Source organism: Hyaena hyaena, unplaced genomic scaffold (genome assembly GCF_003009895.1).
Source record: "Hyaena hyaena isolate Hyena2069 unplaced genomic scaffold, ASM300989v1 scaffold_754, whole genome shotgun sequence".
In the NCBI taxonomy this organism is placed as follows: Eukaryota; Metazoa; Chordata; class Mammalia; order Carnivora; family Hyaenidae; genus Hyaena; species Hyaena hyaena.
In genome coordinates, this window is record NW_024081381.1 from 199547 (window position 1) to 216984 (window position 17438).

At 51.7% G+C, this 17438-nt stretch overlaps 1 protein-coding gene across 1 annotated transcript; it reads right to left on the minus strand.

Annotated features, from left to right (window-relative positions):
- Positions 1–2645: 2645 nt before the first annotated feature.
- SLC38A5 (solute carrier family 38 member 5) lies at positions 2646–12250 on the minus strand. Its single transcript, XM_039218266.1, has 16 exons — positions 12201–12250; positions 10709–10762; positions 10553–10628; positions 10019–10134; positions 9845–9918; positions 9131–9223; positions 8928–9006; positions 7153–7235; positions 6801–6859; positions 6566–6703; positions 6273–6352; positions 5529–5629; positions 5167–5282; positions 4210–4354; positions 4009–4112; positions 2646–3096 (listed from the first exon to the last, which is right to left on the minus strand). The coding sequence occupies exons 2-16, from the start codon at positions 10759–10761 to the stop codon at positions 2995–2997; spliced, it is 1419 nt and encodes a 472-aa protein (XP_039074197.1). The 5' UTR covers position 10762; positions 12201–12250; the 3' UTR covers positions 2646–2994.
- Between the last annotated feature and the right edge of the window lie 5188 nt (positions 12251–17438).

Here is a 17438-nt window from a genome sequence, read left to right on the forward strand (position 1 = left end):
GGTTTTTTGAAATATAGGTTCAAAGTTATTTCTCATCAGCTCTTTGGAGAACTTCTCCACTGTATTCTTTCTTCTCTCTTTTCTCACTGGGACCTTTCAGGGTTTTCTTGTTATCCTTTAGGATTTTATGTTTAACCTAGAAATTTTATTTCTAGGGTGTGTGTGTATGTGTGTGTGTGTGTGTGTGTGTGTGTGTGTATGTGTAAATCATGCTTAGAATTTAGTGGCTCTTTTCAGTTTGAAGATTCATATCTTTTTTCAGTTTAGAAAATTCTAGAACATTATTTCTTCAAGTATTGCCTTCTCTCCCCTGTCTGTTTTCTGTGTCTGAAACTCCTATTAGATGAACATTGAAACTCCTGGGATCTACCCTCCATTTCCTTTAGTTCTTTCACACTATCTACTTCTTAATTCTTTGTGCTGTAACATGAAGTAATGCCATTGTCCGAACACATTTTTTTCATTGAGTTACTCCAGTTTCTCTTATTGATCTGCAAAATCTTGTTTACATAATAGGGATAATTACTTTTCATTCATTGCATATTGTAGGAGACCAGAATATGCCACACCAAAATATGCCTCTTTGGCATAAGGATGGCTTTGAGCTGATCATTTTGAGAAACAGCAGATAGGAGACACTCAGATCAAGATCTCACAGTTTGTGGGTTCGAGTCCCATGCCAGGCTCCATGCTTACAGTGCAGAACCTGCTTGGGATTATCTCTCTCTCCTTCTCTGCCCTTTCCCAACTCATACTTCTTTTCTCTCAAAATAAATGAATGAACTTTTAAGAAAGTAATAAATAAACTTAAAAAAAATGCCAGCTTGTTGAGCTTAAGTTTAGTGTTGAGCTTAGTGGCAGTAAAGAATGAAGACTGAAATAAGAAGTGTGCCGTATCCACCAACTACAGTCAACTGTCCTATATCTAAATATATAGAGGAGAAAGATTATTATCTATGGTGGCTTGCACATGCATTAAAAATTATCTGGGAAGATAAACAAAAAGTTTCTTAAGCATCCGAAAATTTCTCTCATAAATTGTCATGTGAATTTTAACAGCAATACCATTTTCACCTAGTAGGTTGGCAAAAATCCATGTCTCATGACTCAGGCTGTTGGCAAGGCTGTGGTGAAATTGACACTCATACACATTGCCAGTGGAAGAGCAAAATGGTTATGTTGGCTCCTGTTGGGCCTGCATGCTTGTTCCTACCTCAGGGCCTTTGCACTTGCTGCTGCCTCTGCCCGGAACACATTGTCTAAATAACCATGGGACTCGCTCCTTCTTGCCAATCGAGGACTGACTCAGCTCCTTGTCTGCTTGTCAGTGAGGCTTCCCTGACTACCCCTTCACAGCCCCCTGCATACCACACTCACATCACTTATTTTCCCCATAGTGTGCATCTTTTTTTTTTAAGTTTATTTATTTATTTTGAGAGTAACAAAGAATGCCTGAGAGGGAGAGGGGGGAGAGAGAGAGAGAGAGAGAGAGAGAGAGAGAATCCCAAGCAGGCTCTGCACTCCCAACACAGAGCCTGATCTGGGGCTTGAACCCACAAAACCATGAGATCATGACCTGAGCGGAAACCAAGAGTTGGATGCTTAACTGACTGAGCCATCCAGGCTCCTCTTTAAGATTTTATTTTTAAGTAATCTCTATACCTCACGTGAGGCTTGAACTCACAACCCTGAGATCAAGAGTCGCATGCTCCACTGACAGAGCCAGCCAGGAGTCCCTTGTAGTGCTCATCTTTATCAGAAATGACTGATCTCTTTTCCTCTCTTCTGCTAGATCAGAGATCAGCACATTTTTTTTCTGAAAAGGGCAAGATAATAAATAGCTTAGGCTTTGTGGGCCATGTGGCCTCTGTTGTAACTCCTCAGCCCTGCTGCTGTAGCACTAAATAACCATAAACAATATGTAAATGAACAAGCATTGTGTTCCAATAAAAGATTTGCAGACACCAAAATTTAAATTTCATACTTGTCAGGTGTCACAAGTTATTTCCCTTTTGATTTGTTTTCTTTTTAAAAAAGTTGTTTTAATGTGTTATTTATTTTTGAGAGTCAGAGAGACAGAGCATGAGCAGGAGAGGGGCAAAGAGAAAGGGAGACACAGAATCTGAAGCAGGCTCCAGGCTCTGAGCTGTCAGCACAGAGCCAGAGGTGGGGCTCGAACCCACAAGCCGTGAGATCAGAACCTGAGCCGAAGTTGGACACTTAACCGACTGAGCCACCCAGGCGCCCCGTCCTATTGATTTGTTTTCAATCATTTAGAAATGTGCAAACTGTTCTTGGCTCATTGGCCACACAAAAAGAGGCAGCAGGCTGCTGAATTTGGCCTGTGGGTCATAGTTTACCTACTCTTGTGCTAGAACACGAACTATGGGGATTATCCTCTGCTTGATTCCAACCCGGCACCTAGTCCAGTGCCTGGCGCACAGTAGGCTCTCAACAGAAATTTCTTGAGTGAGGAAGTGAAGGGAACAATGAGTTGGGTAGCAAGTTACTGAAGGAGTGGAGAAGTGAGTGAACACTTGAGAGCCTGTTCAGTCCTACTCTCAGGGCCTCAGTTTACCCTGGTTGGAACCTAGGCAGACTCCCCCAAGAAGACTTAGAAAGAGATCAGCAGGCTGAGACCAGAGTTGCAATGCAGCATCTTTATTCTTCCCCTTTAGCTTGAGGGTGATCCTGACAAACAGCTTCTGCCAGGAGAGGCAGAAAGGACTGGGCTAGGCAGGGATTCCCCAAGGACCTGGTCTCCTACTCCTCCCGTGGGGTTGGGCTTAGGGCCATGATCCAAGTTCAGCATCCCTGGGGAGGAGGGAAGCGGACCACTCTGCAACCTCTGCGGCCCCCTACCTCCAACAGCCATGTTAATGGGAACCAGCCACCTCCACACACCAGGCAGGAGGAACCCTGGAGAGTGGCTCCATCTTCCTCCACATGCACAAGAGCATGCGCACGGGGGGCCCAGGGAGGAGCAGTGCACGGTCAGTGTCCAGACACAGGGTTCTGATCTGTGGCCCAGTTGGCAAACATAAAGCCTAGACTGATTGCCATGAAGAGGACCCCCAGGAGACCAAAACACAGAGCCTGTGGATGAGAGGGAGAGAAGATGGGGTTGGTTGGGTCTCCAGACCAGAGCTCCTCTCTAGAATGGCCCTCAAGCCCTTCATCCCCTCCCACGTACCCCATTCATTTCAGACCCTCCTGCTCCCTCCCCTTCCTTAAAACCAGTCCCTTCCTAAGAATTCTCCTTTCATCCTTCTAGAACCCTTCAGGGAGTGCTCTCCTTTATCCTCCTTAAAAGTGCTCCTGAAAAGAGCCTAAGTGTCCATCAACAGATGAATGGATCAAGAAGATGTGGTTTATCTATACCATGGAATACTACATGGCAATGAGAAGGAATGAAATCTGGCCATGTGTAGCAACATGGATGGACCTTGAGGGTGTTATGCTGAGCGAAATAAGTCAGGCAGAGAAGGACAAATATCATATGTTTGCACGTATAGGAGGATTAGGAGGAACTTGACGGAGGAACAAGGGGGAGAAGAAGGGGGGAAATGGTGGGGGAGAGGGAGAGAGGCAAACCATGAGAGACTCTTGAATGCTGACAAAAACTGAGGACTGATGGATGTGGGGGGGAGGAGGGATGGGCATGGAGGAGGGCACTTGTGGGGATGAGCACTGAGTGTTATGTGGAAACTAATTTGACAATAAACTATTTGTAAAAAAATAAAAAAAATAAAAAAATAAAAGTGCTCCTGACCCTCTTCAAATAGTGCTCCGTCTGCTATCTGTAGAATGCTCCCTCTGTCTTTGCAGACCCTGCTGGTGCTCTGTCTGCTCAGCCCCTTTCTAAGACAATCTCCTTCATTCTTCCAGACCACCTGCTCCCCTTCCCCAAGGCCCCTCATGAAAATGTTCCTTTTATCTCTGGCCATCCTGGAGTGCTCCCTCCTCAGAATTTTCCCTCTTCCCCCAACCCTCTCCTGGAATGCTCACCTGGATCTTAGGCCAGGAGTAGAGGGGCTCCACCTCGGATGGTACAATGCGGAGGTAGAAGATGCTAGGAAGGATGAAGATGAGGCTAGGGGCTGAAGTGGACCCTGAAGGACAAGCAAGAGGGACAGAAGCCAATGTAAGTTTGGGGTACCAGGCCCATATTGGGTGGAGTCTGGGATGATTGGGATTGGGGGTACTAACCAATAACCCCAAAGATATCCCGGATGGTTGGCACACAAATGACAAGAACATTGACCAAGACAAGCAGGATCAGGGCTATGGCCACATGTCGTGGCCAGCTGAAGTCTCTGCTTGGGAAGAGCAGCTGCTGCAGGGCCCGGCGGATCTGTGGTCAGAGTAGGGCAGGAAACCAGTCAGGGCCCAAGTGCTGCCTCCCTGCTCCATGTGGTCATCTGACTTTAACTCCACCCTCCGTCTGAGCATCCATGATACCTCCACCCAGTGTGAGATGCCTCACTCCCCCTCCATCTGACTATCTACATGCCCCCCTTGTCTGACCATCCATCTGTGCCTCTACCTTCTGAATGAGCACCCTGCCACCCTTCTGACGATCCATGCCTCTTCCCTCTGTCTGATCACCCATCGATGCTTCTACCCACTATCTGAAATCTCTGCCTCCCTGTCTGACTGACCACCCTCTTGTTCTTCCATTCTGTCTTAGATCCCTGCCTCCCTCTCTTGCATTCCGACTACTTCAGTCTCCCTCCTCTGTCTAGTCATCCCACCTCCCCATCTGAGACCCTTGCCCCCCCAATACGTCACTACTTCTGGGTCCACTCTTTTTCTGTCCATCCCTGTTTCTTCTTTCTGAGTGTCCATCTCTTTATGCCTCTACCCTGTCTGACTATTCCTGCCTCCCCCTTCTGTCTGGCCAGACATCTGTGCCTCCTCCCTCCAACTGCTACCCCTCTCCCTCTCATTCTCTCTGCCCTGACATTTATCCCCCATCTGTCTGACCATCTATTTTTGCTTTCTCTGTCCATCTGCCAACTTTGCTTCTCTATCTGTCCATCCCTGCCTCCTCCATCCATCCATCCAGTTCTATCTCCACCCCCTAGCCAGACATCCATGCCTGTGCCTTCTACCCATCCATCCATGGGCCCTCCACTCCATGGGCCCACCCTCAACCCCACGCACAGGGAACAGCACGACTGGCACAGTGAGAGTCACGGCGAGCAGCACGGCCAGGCGCACGCAGAGGATGAGCAGGTCCTGCTGGCTGTACATGTGCAGCATCTCCGCCTCCACGCTATCTGGGACACGGGACATGGGACATGGATGCAGGATATGGTGGGAGCACTAGGACCAGTGTCCCAGAAGCACACACACACACACACACACACACACACACACCAACAAAATCTACATGTGTGATGTGCACACTCTCTTTGGAAACTGATGGGTCCAGGGCATGGAGGGAAAGCATCGGGCTCCTGCCCCAGCAGTCTGCCTAGTCCCCACTCTAGCCCCCACCCAACCCTGGCCCCAGCCCCACTCACTGTAGAAGGTGAGGTATCCAAAGGTCGCGGTAAGTCCATACATGCAGAACATGGCTCCAATGGACACGTTGGCCACAGCCTGCATTCTGTGCTTGGAGGGCCTGAGTCACAGAGGTTATAGAACTGTCATGCCCAGACCCCTGGACTTGGTACAGGCCCTTCCAAAGTAGTCCGCACCCTCCAGAGTCCCCTTGTTCCAGAGCTGACGTTCAGCTGGTACATGCTGGGATGCCCATCTCTACCTCCCCTGTGTGATTAGCCAGGCCTCCCTCTGTCCAGCATTCTCACCCTGTATGACCACCTTTGTCCATCTCCTCTGTCTGACCATCTCTGCCTCTCCCTCGCATCTGACCATCCATGCTGCGCCCCTATCTGATCATCCACACATCCCCCATCATATCATCCTTGCTCCCTCTTTTGTTCACCCATCCCCCACTCCATCTCCCCATCCCTATCTCCTATCCCCATCCATGCATGCTACACCCTCCTTCTGATCATTCCTGCCTCCCTACTCTGTCCATTCACACTTGTACAGGATGTTAAAAGTAGAATATTTAAGTCCTAATTAGTAAAAAGTCACCACCCTGCATTGCTCAAGGCCACCTCAAACCCCCCCGCCCCCACTGGCACAAACTAGCCGCCATCAAACTACAGTACAAACTACTACTTGAGGGACTGTCAGACATTATGACTATCCTACCACTTGCTGGCCCATCACGTACGCCCACTTGCCCGCCCACTCACCGGCAGAGCTCTGTGTAGATGGGCAGCACCTCAGGGTGGCAGACGAAGGCAAAAGCCATAATGGGCACTGTGTAGAACATCTAGGGGAATGGCCCAAGTACACAAGGTTAGAGCCTACAGGGTTCTATTCGCCCCCCTCATCCCCCTGGCCCCACCATTGTCCTCCATAGCAGACACGTGGAAGCCCCCCCCGACATCTGATGCCCAGTTCCACTGTAAGCAGAGTGTACCATGTGATGGGACCAGAGGGCCTAAGTGTGGTGCAAGCTCCAAATACACGCCTGCACACCCACCTGTGAATCAACTGTGAACATATGGGCCTCGCAGCTTCTGTTGAGTGCCTGGATGGGAGGGGCCGTGGGGTTCTTGCTCTCCACTTCCGTCTCATTGAGAGCTACAGCACAGCCAAGCTGGAACTTCTTATAGATGACCTGGGGGAGGGGAGGGAAGCAAGGTCATGGGGAAGGCTATGTCCCAATGTTCCAAACTCTTTCTTCACTTTTTCATGTCCTTCTCTCTCAGACTCACCGAGATGAGGAAAAACAGCATACAGGTCAAAGAGAGACCACTGGTATATCCCAGGTATCCTGCAAGGGGTAATACAGAGAGCCTCAGAAATCAAGAGACTCCCTACAGCAAATACCAATCCCCAGTTTGGCCTTCAAGGCTACCTCACCCCAATTAGGCCACATGTTGTATAAGGTTTTACTTCTACTTGGACCAGCCTCCTCTCAATAGCAAACTCCTATTCATCTGCTAAAACCCACATCAGACAAGCTCACCCCTGGTATTCCATAGCCCTTGAAAATGGGGATTGTTCTCAATCTGGCTCCCCTTCTCTGACTCCACTATCCAATGAACAACACAAGAAGCCTCTTACCCAAGTGTCTCATGAGGGCCAGTGGCAGGATGATTAACACACTGACAATGATGATGAGGAGGTTTCCCTTCAAGAACCAGCCCCTAGGGAGACAGGCGAACACGGTGACTAGCTGCCTACCAAAGGAAACTGTCAGGCAGACAGTCATAAAAGACACAGATTTCTACCTAGGTCAGGGGAGGTGAGCTGACGCCTCAGCTGTGAGAAGCCATTCAGGTGGTCACAGTGACAAATGGCACAACAGGATTGACAGAAACAGTCGGACTGATTATCAGACTGTCACTCAGACACTGTCAGAGGGACACAGCTAAGAACACACACACACAGCTGGACAACACTGTGCTATCAGACTCGCCAGTGGACATACAACCAGATGGGCAGCCAACGCCCCCAAATCAGTAAGACTCACACAGTCCAACACAGGGTACCAGACACAGAGTGAGTCACAACCCTAGTGTGTCTGACAGGCAGAACAACAGTCTGATGAGCCGGTAGTCAGGCAGTGGTGCAAAATCAGACAAGAAGTCAGGAACACACACGTGTGGGTTTTTTGAACAACTCAAGGTTTGTTGAACACCTAAAAGTAACCAGGCCCACTTGGCCATACAGCCAAAGACCAAACTAGAGACAAGATCAGCCAGCTGGCTACACTGTTGGAACCAAGCACAAAGAAAGAATGGAATCTGTACAGATATTGGAGGGAGGTGTAAGATAATTACACAGAATCGGCTAAAAAACTGTTCATTTGTTCAAAGGAATTTTATTAATAGCCTACTATGTTCCAGGCATTCACACACTATCTCATATACACAGTTACACAGAAATAAACCAACAAAGCACTACTGGCCATATATGTACAGTGGGAGATAATTATGATTAGACACACCTAGTCACACAGATTGTCAGCTACCTAAATGGTTTCAGAATGAAACCAAAGATCTAACAGGATACACACAGTCGCCCATCATACACAAACAACCGAACAGATTTAGCCAGAAGATGGATCCAAAATCAAACATACAGCCTATTAGATGCAGATTCAGAACATCAGTCACACGCACACGCCTGGAACCACAGTACAGATGACATATAGTCAGAGTTGAGGATCATACACACTCAGCCAGAGAGAATTGCGAGAAAAAATGGTTGCCAAATTAAACACAGAGATGGGAGTCTACGGGAACATACAGTTGGAGCAAATCACATATACGTAGTTGGCACCACAGTTCACTGCACACACACGATTGCAGTTAGTGACCGTACACTTAGAGCTAGACAGATTTCCGCCAGCCTGATGGACCCTGGATCAAACAGAATCTGCTGGACAGAGAAAGTCAGAGTAAGCAAATGTCAAACACACATGGTTGGGCTCACAGCATACAGGACACAGCTGTAGTCAGTTGTCTTACAGCTAGCCAGAGAATCTGCCAGTACAGCAGTCCAGAACCAAATCCACAGGGTTTAGGTCTACTTGATATGTACAGTCGCCTGGTCAGTATCAGAGTATACTGGACACACAGAATCGGCTACCAGACAGAATCAGCCTGAACAACAGTCACAAAAATCAGTACGTGGTCTGCTGTATAGTCAGAGCAACAGTCACACATTCTGTCGGCATCATAATACATTAAGAATCACAGTCTAACCAGACTGGCCTGCCCACCAATTTCCGAGCACCTAGGAGTCAGCTGGGCACAGAGTTGAAGACAGCAGCCAGAGCGCACAGGTAGAGTCATTGGCCTGCAGGCCAGAGCTAAGGGGTGTTGCTCACTCACCCCTCGGGGTCCATGTCCAAGAAGGTGCCGATAACCAGAGGGAGTTCGGATTTGATGATGAACAGGTAACTGGACATGGCTGGTGCAGGTGGGGGGAGGTATAAGCAGAAGGATTCCCCTCATCCTCCCAGCCCAGCCTGAGGAAGCCCGCCCCACCTCACCCTCTTCCCCCAAGCTGATCCCCTACCTCCCAGAGTCCTCACCCCCAACATTGTGCAGACAGATCACCGCAGCCACCACTATTTTCCCTGCAGGTCCCAGTGCCCTCTGTCCCAGTTGCTCATAGGCTCGGATGCCTGGGTTAGGGAGAGAGGAAGAAATGGGCTGTGGGTCCAGGAGGCTAGGCCAGGGGTGAGGAACGGGGGGGGGGCGGCGACTGAGGGTCAGGGAGCTGAGGAGCTGGGGCCTGGGGTAAATGGGTCTGTTTGATGGAAGCTGGAAATGAGGGTTAAGCAGTTAACTTGGGCTGGGCTTGAAGTGGAGCCTGGGAGGTGGGAATCTGTGACCAGGGGAAAAGGTTGGAGATCAAATATGGATAATGGGTCATGAGGTTCTTGTGGTTGTGAGGCCGGCTTCCATAATTAGGGGGAGCTAGAGACTGAGGCATGGGGGTGAGAGGTGGAATAATCTGGGTGTGGGGAGGGTCTAAGAAATGAGGTTTGATGCCAGACTGAGGGGTAAGGGGTGAGGATTGGGAAGAAGGGATCTGGGAGCCCAGAGAAGTTCTGAGGGCCAAGGTGCGGTTTGAAGTCTGGAGTCCAGAGAGTGAAGTACGGGGTCTGGGATCCTGGGCCCACGATCTGGGGTCAGTGTGGTACGTTCAGAATCTAGGGTTTGGGTTGAGGTCTAGGGTCTCAGGTCAGAAGGGTAGGTCTGGAGTCTGGGGTCCAAGATCTGCATCGAGCTCTGGGCCTTACCTACAACACCGGCACAGGTCAGCAGGAGATGGATGGAATATGAAGACAGAAGTGCAATGCATAGCAGCAGGGCCCTGGGGCAGATGGGGCAGCTCAGACTTGGCCCCCAGGCCTCCTACGTGTCCCACACAACACCCCTGCCCCCTCCCCCCGGCCCAGGCCCCCAGGACTCACAGGAAGAAGAGGACCCCTGTGTGAGCCATGGCATAGGCCAGTCCCAGGATGCCGCTGCCCATGATGGCGTTGCTGAGATTGAACACGGACATTCCAAACGATGTCTTCCCCTCGAACTGTGGGTAAGGGCCGGCCGGGCACACATGGGGAGGGAGACGAGGTAAGGGGCCCAGTGCTGGGGCCCAGGAAAGACTAGGGGAGAAGTGGCCAGGGTGGGGAGAAGCCCAGAAAGGGCCAGAAGACGGAAGCGAGGAAGGAAAAAGAGTTGAAGCCAGGGAGAAGCTGGGGAAGCAAGAGCGAGGAAGGGAAAATCAGGAGCAATTTTGGAGGGGAGCAGCTGGCAGTAGAGAGGAACAGGGGAGGAGGGTGGAGCAGCCACCAGAGGCAAAACAGCCAGGGAGGGGAGCAGCTGGGGACCGGGAGCGCCTGGGGACAAGAAATAGCTAGGCAGGGAACCCCTGGGAAGAGGGAACAGTAGGGGAAGGGATGAGCGGGGCAAGGTGCAGCTGGGAAAGATCCCGTGAGGTCACTCACATCCATGAACTCGACTGGCTTCCTCACAGGGGCAGGAGGATGGCTGGGCAGGAAGCCTTCGCGTTCCTGCCTGTAGCTGGAGAGGGAAGGGAAATTGGGGCTGGTAAGAGAGTAATCCTGACCCCTGACCTTTGTCTCCCTGGGCCCCTGACTCACCCCAGAGCATCCGTAGGGAGGGCTCCGTTCATCTTTGCGTCCTGAAGTTCCATCCTGTGGGCAGAGAAATGGGGGTGGGGGATCAGAGATGGGGGGTGCTGCAAAGTAGGGAGGGCTAGATGAACAGGGTAGGGGTCATATAGAGATAGATGAAGAAACAGAAACGGAGGTGAGGCAAGGGGGAAAGGAACAGAGGGATGAGAGAGACTGGGAGATAAATGGAGAGGAGAGACTCAAACACAACAGTGAGAGGGCGACAGAAAGAGATGGGAGGCAGAGAAGGGAATCGGAGGGGGAGGGATGCCAACAGTTACTCAGACAGGCAGAAAAAGAGGGCAGCGAGAGACAAATAGAGGGGGAGGGGGGCAGAGATTGAGAGAGAAAGAGAAAGAGAGAGAGAGAGAGAGACCGACCCCACAGCAGACGAGATGGCCATTTGGAGCTGGGATAGCCTGTCCTTCCAGAACCCACACTCTGTCTCTCTTACTGTCTCTTTCCTTGCCACCTCCCCCGGCCCCCCCTTCCCTCCACCCTCACCACTTGGCCAAGCCTCTTACTCCTTACAGGGACACGTGTCGGCCCAGCTGCCCCACCCCTCCTAACGCCCCCAACACCCCCCCCTCCCGGCCTGGGCCCCAAGCCTGAGCCCAGAGCTGATGCAAGCTGTTGAAGGAGCTGGAGGTGGGGGGCGGACTTGGTGACCTTAACCCCCCACCCCATGCTGCAAACTGCTCTCCGCCACAACTCTGAATATCCTCACTAGAGGCCAAAGACAAATCTCCAGTCGGAGTCTCTTTCCAGGGATAGAAGTGACCCAGGGACTCCCACTTAGTCCCCCTTTTAGGGATTAGATTAGTATTTTTCTCAGACCCCAGAGTGTCAAGTCCTAAACACCCGTTCTTCTGGCAGAAGTAACTTTAGAGACACTTCCAGACTTAAGATCCTTCCTGGTCTTGGGGTGTCTCAGGAACCTGCTCTGAGCCCTAATTTCCTCCTCCTGACGATGAGCTATCTCAGAGACCTTCATCAAAAGCCCCCTCCCAGGGCCTGATGCGTTTCCTAGGGTGGAGGTGCTCCACAAGCCTGGGGTCCCTGTCTTCTGGATGGAGTGTCTCTGAAGATACCCCCACACACACACTTCGCGCGCGCCAAGAGCTCACTTCCTGGGAGTGCGGTATCTCAGAAACTCCCATTCAAGTTCCCCATCACTGCTAAAAGGGCCTCTGAGAAACCCCCTCCCCAAGCCCCGAATCCCCTTCCCGGGAAGGAGAGGGCTCACAAGGAGCCCCATCCTCAGTCGTGATCACTCTCTGGAGATACTTCTGAATTCACTTCCTGGGAGCCAGGTACCATTCAATTCTCCGCTAGGGCTAAAAATGTCTCCAGGGGAACCCCCCCCCCACCGGAGGTTCCCCCAGAGAACCTCTCCCAGGATCCCCACTCATGCCTCGGGGTCTCCGGAGCCCCAACCCGGCCAGCACCCCCTCCTCACCTCCCTGCTCCTCTCAGCTCCTGAAGCCACAGTAACTCACTAGGGCTCTGGGACCCCACGGGCCCCGGCAAGCCTCCCCTTCAGCGGACCCTGCCCCCGCCCCGCCCTGTAGCCAATCAGCTCCGCCGCGCTTGCTAGGTGGCTAATCAGCGCAGCCCGAGCCGCATCTGGTCCGCGGATTATTTTTTTTTTCTAGGAAGAACTTTTAATTTTAATTCAGTTTCCCTCCATTTGGCTCTGGGCTGAGGAAAGGGGGTGGGGGAGGAGGACGCCCTCCTTCACCTGCACCCACGTGGAGAGAGATAGAGGTGTGTGTGGGGCCTTTGGTGGGAGGGGAGGTGGACAGAAAGATTGAGGGGGTAGATCCACCCCTAGAGAGAAGGACAGGCAGGCAGAGGCAACTGACTCAGGGATCAGATAGACGGAGGGGTGGGACGGGCCAGATGGAGGGAGAAAAGATGCAGAGAGGAGAGACGGAGATCCGAAGAGAAACGATCACAAATAGAGAAAGGCGGGCAGGAGACACAACAGAGGGTCAGACAGCAGAGAGGGCAGAAAGACAGCCGTGTTGTGGAGGAGTGGTCGATGGGCAGAGGGGCAGCGTGGGGAGAAAGAGAGGTACAGACAGACTCAGAAACAGACAGGGAGGTAGGCCCATAGAAGCATCTGGAGGAAGGCGTCGGGCAGTCTGGCCCAGTAATAAACAGGAGACACAACTGGTAGACAGACAGGTGGACACAGCCAGACACATCCCCAGAGGCTGGGAACAGACACACCAGCAAAAAGAGAGACAAGGGGACAGAGGGAGTGGGTTGAGGTAGGGAGACACCTAGAGGGACAGATGATGACAGGCAGAGGGAGAGTCAGATTCAGGCAGAGGAGACAGACAGGGTGGATGGACAGACCTGGGAGCCACGGTGTGACAGGTGCAGGGAGACACAGCCAGGCCACTATGGGCTGACCTCAGAGAGAGCCTAGCCTAGGCCAAAACGGACCCTAGGTCTTGGGGGTCCCCAGAGGGAGGCAGGGGGGCATTTGTGGTTGGGTGGGGAGTGTGGATGTACACTGTCTGCAAACAAGGCACACCCTAAAGTGCTGGACCCCAGCCCAGGCGTTGGGTGGGGCCTGTCCACACCCTGAGGAGCCCCACTGCCTGTCTGTTTGTCTGTCTGTCTGTCTGCCTGCCTTTTATGTGGGTCTGTCTGTTCACTCCCATCCAAGCATGTGACAGGCATGTCTGTCCCAGGCGAGGCATGTGTCTCCTGCAGAGTCAGGCGGATTGGACTTGGGGTCCAGGCCCAACTCGACTGGGCTGCTTGAGGCCCTGGTGGACAAGAGGCCTCTGTCTGGGCCTCTTCACCCTCCTGCCCATCCCCCACAGGGAGCACAGAATTCCCGGAAAGGCCAGGGGCTGGCTGGGGCTTCAAAGCTAGCCTAGATGCCCCCACCCTACCCGCAGTCGGAGGAGGGTGAGGGATGGGGCGGTTACTTCCCCCACAGCAGGAGAGAACCTTCGGCACACTCAGGGGTCACAACTCCATCCAGGGGCTCAGAGGTGGAGGCCGCCTCACCATCACCCACAGAAGTACGAACCTGCACACAGCCTCACAGCCTCACACAGAGAATACGGGCTGACATAAGAACACGCACAGACTGCGCATCGGGAGCCCAGGCTGTGGTACAGTCACATACTCGACAGCCACACCAGAGGACTCACAATTCCAGGTATCATCACCCCCAGCCTCAGCGTCGCATCCAGAGAACACAGACTGGCACGCGATACGCTCCCACTGATTTACAGCCCCTCCAGACTCATGGACATCATCACCCGGGGACTCAACAGGCAGCCAACAGCCAAATGGCACACAGACTCACAACTGCACACAAAACACACAGATACCATTTCCTACAGCCAACAACATCATACATGGGCCCAGGGTCCCACAAATCAAATCAGAAGAAACACATATATGGGTGTGTATCAAACAGGAAGAGCAGGGAGGCAGAGAGTACACTTACCATCGTTACAAAGGGGAAATCCAGAAAATACGCCTCAAACTGCATGAAGAGGAACCAGAGAGCACACAAACAGTGGCACCGAAGGAAACACCCAGAGAGCACACACATCTACGCTAGCTCACCACAGACAGACACAAATAGGGTGGCAGAGAGGAAAGACACACACAGGAGACACACGCCTACAGGCAAGACAAACATACATAGCATCCATAAGCAGTACAAAGGAGACATGTAACCACGCAAGGAACATACACAGGACCCCAAAGAGATGAACTGTGCCAGCAGACAGTGGCAACACACAGTTGCCAGAAAGGAAACGCAGGCGTTGGACAGGCGGCCACAGTCACAAGATACAAGCAGGCAAGTTGCTTAGGAAGACGCAGGTGGAGCTTACATACACGTGTTTGTGGCTGAGAACATGTACAGGCAGATGAGATACATTGAGAATATTCAAACACACACACACACACACACACACACACACACACACAGTCTCCCTTTGTCTATCCTGGCCTATTCTAATGTCTCTCTCCTCTCATAGTCCTCCTCCCCCCTAGAGCCATTACACATCTGTGTTAGAGGCTGGCCAGGGAAAGAGACACCTGTCGGCAGAGGCCTTGGCCTACATGGCTATGGTATGTGTGGCGGGCGGGGTTGGGGGGGTGGAGGCTAGGCAGATGTCTAGATTTCAAGAAAACTCTGAAGCGTCCTGCCCCCAAAACTAGTATACCTTGGACAGAAAGCAGATGCTGCCATCCACCACCTCCCAGCAGCAATGTCCTGCCCTGATCATCCCCCTGCCCTCCCAGGGCCCTCCCTGGCCCTCCAGCATTGCCCCGTGCAGGGCCGCCAGGCACACAGCAGGTGCTCAATAAATGCCACTTATCAAGTGTCATATTATCATCATTATTATTTTTATTTCTGCCAAGTGAACTCTTTTAGGGGAGGGACGAACCTTCCTCCAGCTCTGCACCCCACAGCTTAGCTAAGTTTCAGGGCACTGCAAATGGCAAGTGCTCAACATATGCTGATAGGAGGGAAAACAAAGGGAAAGGGAAATCTGGCTGCGGAGGGAGGGCAGCTTGCTTTAGAAGGAACAGATGTCTTTAAGCTTGACCGAGGCCTTGAGACTGTGCCAGGGATAAGAATGCTTTGTTAATTCACCGAAGTAAGGTCCTTTCTTGGGGTCATTTAAGGCTTTTGTTGGTTCAGTAAAGCAGACCCTAGTGTGACATTTGGGATTCCTATCGAGTCTATTAATAAAGTCGGTTTGGGTTCCTGTCGGTTTTTATAAGCAGATCCCTGCTTTTCATTAATACAGGTCACTGCTCGGCAGCCTTCAGGGGAGGGAGCCACAGAGGAAAGCAGTTACCAGCATGAGCTTTCCCCGCTCTGCCACTTACTAGCTGTGTGGCCTCGAGTGTTCTGAAACCTCTCTGTCTCGGCTTCTCCCGCGGCATAACCCCGAACTCTTAGGGTCCCTGGGAAAACCCGAATGAACTAACACAGGTAAAGCACTTAGAACAATGCCTGACACACAGTAATTGCTCAATAACATATTTCTGAAAGTTATTAATGAATTCTTCTCTGTCTGTGAAAGCAACCCCCTACTGGGCTGCATTTAGGATTCTAATCTCCCCTTTCAGGCAGGCTCCCCACTGAGAGGCTCTTCCGTCCCTCAAAGCAGCCCCGGGGCAGCAAGGCTTTTTTGAGTCTGTGTCTAGTCCCCTGCACCTGGACCACCCCCGTCTTTCCCTCCCCCCCGGGTTAGATGCCCTCCGGTACATAACTGGCCTGGCAGCTCCCAGCTCCTTGACCTCTTCAGGAGGCTGAGGGGAGGACACCTTTACACTCAGTGGGGTGCCGGGTGGGAGCTGCAGGCCGACACCCTACTTCGGGAAAAGCCTGGAGAGTTCAGAGCCTGGATCCTGTCCCCCGAATCCCCCGGGCCCTGCTGGAGGAAGCAAGTTTCTTTGCAAAAAATTAAACATCCTCTTTGTGACAGGCAAGAAAACAGGACGTGGGAAGCATCCCACAGGGTGAACATGGGCCCCCAATGCCTGGCACCCCCTCCTCTCTGTGGAACAGCGGCCAGGTGGCTTGAACCCTTGCTTTCTCACACTTGCTCACCTCTGCAGGGGAGCCGTTGTTCCCACCGCCCCCACAAGGCCCTGGAGCGCTGCCCACCAGCTCTTGCTTCCTCCCTGGCTCTCAGGGACTCCACCAGGAAGTGCTTTCTCCGCGTCTCTGTTTGTCTGTCTACACCTCCCAGGGCCTGGCATTAAATGCAGAACGCACCACTGGGGAAAGAATAAAGGACCAAGGCAACAAAAGGGTGGATTCAACAAACATCTACTGCATGCCACCTGTATGCCAGGCCCTCTTCCAGGGCCGGGAGCAGCAGTGAAAGAGACAGAACAAAATTCTCGCCTAGTGAAGCTCATATTTCTAAGGAATGATGAATCAATTGTTTAGTTCTTTGAATACTCACTAAGCTTGTTCTCACTTCAGGGTCTTTGCACACGGTCTTGCCTATGTCTGGAATGCTCTTCCTCGAAATATTCCTAGGGTGCGTTTCCCTTTAGGTCTCAGCTCAAATACCACCTCCTCAGAGAAGCCCTTCCTGACTACGCTATCTAAAAGAGCAAGTAAGCGCGCCAGAGTGGCTCAGTCGGTTAAGCGTCCAACTCTTGGTTCCGGCGCAAGTCATGATCTCACAGTTCTTCAGTTTGAGCCCTGCATCCGGCTCTGTGCTGACAGCGTGGAGCCTGCTTGGATGTCTCTGTCTCCCCTTCTCTCTGTCCCTCGCCCCCCGCTTGTTGTCCATCTCCCTCTCAAAATAAATAAACTTTAAAAAAATAAATAAAATTAAAGAGCAACCCAACCCCTTTGCTACTCTCCATCGATTTCACCCTATTTTATTTTTATTCATCATGATGGATTTTATCACCACCTGGCAAACATTATATATTTACACACACAATAGTATGTTTAATTTAGCACAGTTATTTAATAAATCAATGTATATAGATACCAGCATATATATATTTTTTTATGTTTTATTTATTTCTAGGAGAGAGAGAGAGAGAGAGAGACAGCGTGAGCAGGGGAGGGCCAGAGAGAGAGGGAGTCACAGACTGAAGCAGGCTCCAGGCTCCGAGCTGGCAGTCAGCACAGAGCCCGACGCGGGGCTCGAACCCACGAACCGCGAGATCATGA